General features: G+C 43.0%; 1 protein-coding gene across 1 annotated transcript; it reads left to right on the forward strand.

Moving 5' to 3' along the window:
- Positions 1-1,611: 1,611 nt before the first annotated feature.
- Positions 1,612-2,844, forward strand: LOC104988604 (putative upstream-binding factor 1-like protein 3/5). Its single transcript, XM_010839959.1, is given in 1 exon segment — positions 1,612-2,844. A coding segment is annotated over 1 exon segment (1,227 nt). The 5' UTR covers positions 1,612-1,617.
- The last annotated feature ends 412 nt before the right edge of the window (positions 2,845-3,256 follow it).

The raw sequence follows: 3,256 nt of genomic DNA on the forward strand, positions 1-3,256 counted from the left end.
TGTTGTATGGCAGAAACCAATACAATCTCTAATGCAATCATCCTCCAATCAAAATAAATTAATAAAAAGGAAGAAGAATGTAGCTATTCTCTGGAATCCCTGGAGTGTTACTATTCAAGAGATTATATTCACATTAAATCTGAGCAGAGTACAGAGAGTTCCCATATATATCCTGCCTCCTCAAAACAAAGGCACACACACAGTTTCCCCATTATCACATAATGTATCAGAGTGGTGTACTTACTATAATTGATACTTCATTGTCACCCAAAGTTCCTGATTTTACATTAGTGTTCATTCTTGGTGTTGTTTATTCTACTAGTTTTGCACTGATGTATAGTGACAGGTGCCCCCCAATATAATATATGAAAGTGCTATATGCCCTAAAAATCTTTTGTGATCACCTGTTCATCAGTCCTATAACCTTAACTGCTGGAAACCAAGGATTATTTCACTCTATATTTTTCTTTTTCTGGAATGTCTAATAGTTGGACTCATGAAGTATGTATCCTTTTCAGATTAACTTCTTTCACTTAGTGATATGCATTCAACTATACTCCATGTCTCTTGCTAGCTTTCTCACTCATTTCTTTTTAGCAGTGAATACTATTCCATGGCCTGGATGTACCAGAGTTTCTTTATCCATTCATCTACCTAAAGACATCTTGGTTGCTTTCAAGTTTTGTAGTTATGAGCAAAGCTACTAGAAGTATCCATCTGCACTTTTTCTAAATGGATTCACCTGATTTTGGCAAATGTAGAAGAAGATGATTATGGAATTTCATGGTAGGAGGATATTTAGTTTTGTAACAAACCACCATGTTGTCTTTCAGAAAGTGTCAGTCATTCAGTCATGTCCAACCCTTTGTGACCACACGGAGTGTAACTCACCAGGCTCCTCTGTCCATGAAATTCTCCAGGCAAGAATATTGGAGTGGGTTGCCATTCCCTTGTCCTGTCTTTCAGAAGGCCTGTACTATTTTGAATTCCCATCATCAGTGAATCAATTGATGATGAATCCTGATTCATCAATGAATTCCTCAATCAGGAATTCATCAATGAATCAGGAATTCATCAATTAATTCCTGATTCTCCCCATCCTCTCAGTATGTGGTGATGGCTGTCTTTGGGATTTTGACCATTCATATCCATGTGCTGTGGTTTGGCATTGCTGTTTTAAAGTCCTTTGCTTTTCAGGCACTTACTTTTATTAACTCCCTTCATTTTCTCTTATTTTTTGTCCCTTGAGTGAGTAGCCAGTCTTTTAGTTTGCTCCTTTATATGTAAAACACTCTCTGGTGAAATTGTTTGGAAGGCAGAGTGAATGCGGTCTGAAGATACTTAACTCTGCAAAGGAACCTTCATAATGTTTACCATGAATGTCAGTTCAGACTAGGCCAGTTTTCATTTACATTCTTACGGGTAAATAAAATGATAGAAGAGACATATCCCAAGTGATATGTTCTTCTCTCCTGTGTCACATAGGAGAGTAACTTTCTTTTTCTTTCTTCACAGAATCATCACACTCACCTGCTGAATCTTGAGAGTGCAGATGCTGGAGATTCTGCTGAGATGGCTGAACTTCCAGGACCATATAACTGTCCCAAAGACCTAGAAATGGTGTTGCCTAAAAGTCAAGATGACTGGTCCAAAGAAGACATTGTGCAGTTACTGGAATATATGGAGAAAAGCATTCCATCCAATGAAAGACACACATTCAAAATGACCCAGTCAATGATGGACTGAGAAAAAGTAGCTTTTAAAGATTTTTCTGGGGAAAAATGCAAACTCAGATGGTTAGAGATTTTGTATAAATTGAGAAAGTTCCACACTTTGAAAGAATTAATCCTGGAAGCTAAGGAAAATGTTAACAATCCTTCTAAAAGCAGAAACCACAAGAAACATCCTAATTTACCCAAGAAGCCCCTGACAGCTTACCTTCTCTTTTTTAAAGAGATGAGACCTCAGTACCTCCAAAAACACCCCAAGATGAACAACCAGGAGCTGACCAAGGTTCTGTCTGAGGAATACAAGAAGCTACCCGAAAAGCTCAAGCTGAAATACAGTCAAGATTTCCAGAAAGAGAAACAGGAGTTTCAGGAGAAAATGGCTCTGTTCAGAGAACAGCACCCTGAACTAGTCCAGAACTCCAAGAAACCTGATGTCCCCAAAGGAAGTCAAAGCAAAGTGCCAAAGAAGTTTCAGGAAAATGTGCAAAAAGTGAAGCCTCCCCCAGAAAACCATTTACCCATGAAATGGAAATTCCAAGGAGAACCCAAGAAGCCCCCAATGAATGGCTATCACAAGTTCCACCAGGATCTCTGGTCGAGCAGGGAGCTGAAAGTGGTGCCCCCAAGGGAGCGCATGGTGGAGATCAGTATACGCTGGCAGCGGGTCCCCCAGGACCAGAAGGAGCTTTATAAGAAGCAGGCAGAGGAACTGCAGACACAGTACAAGGTGGACCTTGATCTCTGGCTCAGGACTCTGTCTCCTGAAGAATATGCTGCTTACAGAGAGGCGACCTGTGCTAAGCGTAAGAACATGAGCGTGATGGGGGGCCCAAACCCCAAGATTAGAAGGATGGGTCTGCAGTCCCCATCATCAGGGAATCTGCAAGGAAGGCTTAGAGAGGACCCGGGGCTTCAGGTGGCAGAGTTAGCATCATCAGACATGACTGGAGAACTTTCTCCTACCTCAGGGAGATCAGAGGAAAATGAGGAAGAGGAGGAAGGCAGCTGCTCCTCAGCGCCCAGCGTTGAGGATGAAGATGGATATTCTGAGCCAGAGGACCGCAGCTCCAGCTCATCATCCTCCGGAAACTCCTCTGAGTCGGATTCCAACTGAGTTTAGTCACAACCTGAAGGGACAAAGAACTTCCCAGCAAAAGTCCATGGGCCTTTCTCTCTATTGCCTCTTCGTTGTCTTCCTTCTTTCCCTCCCTCTTCATACAAAGTCGGACCTATTGGAAAGAAGGCATCTTGTGCTGTAATTTCTGCCCTCTCCATCTACCCCACGTTCACCTCAAGAGAAAGTCAATGCAATGACCCCTCGTGGAATAAATCCTGAGCTGACTGGGCTCCGGGGCACCCTGGACTAGACTGAGCTCCCTGAACTGGGAAGGTTTGCTCTCCTCACCCTCTGCGGGCCAGACGTGTGAGGGGCTCCAGGGGTCTGTGAGCCCCTTCTCTGTGACCTTGTCCTTCAGGACTCAGGCAGTGAGCTGGGGAGGGAAGATCTGATTGACTGGAAGTAGGAG

This window comes from Bison bison, unplaced genomic scaffold (assembly GCF_000754665.1).
Source record: "Bison bison bison isolate TAMUID 2011002044 unplaced genomic scaffold, Bison_UMD1.0 scf7180017846507, whole genome shotgun sequence".
In the NCBI taxonomy this organism is placed as follows: domain Eukaryota; kingdom Metazoa; phylum Chordata; class Mammalia; order Artiodactyla; family Bovidae; genus Bison; species Bison bison.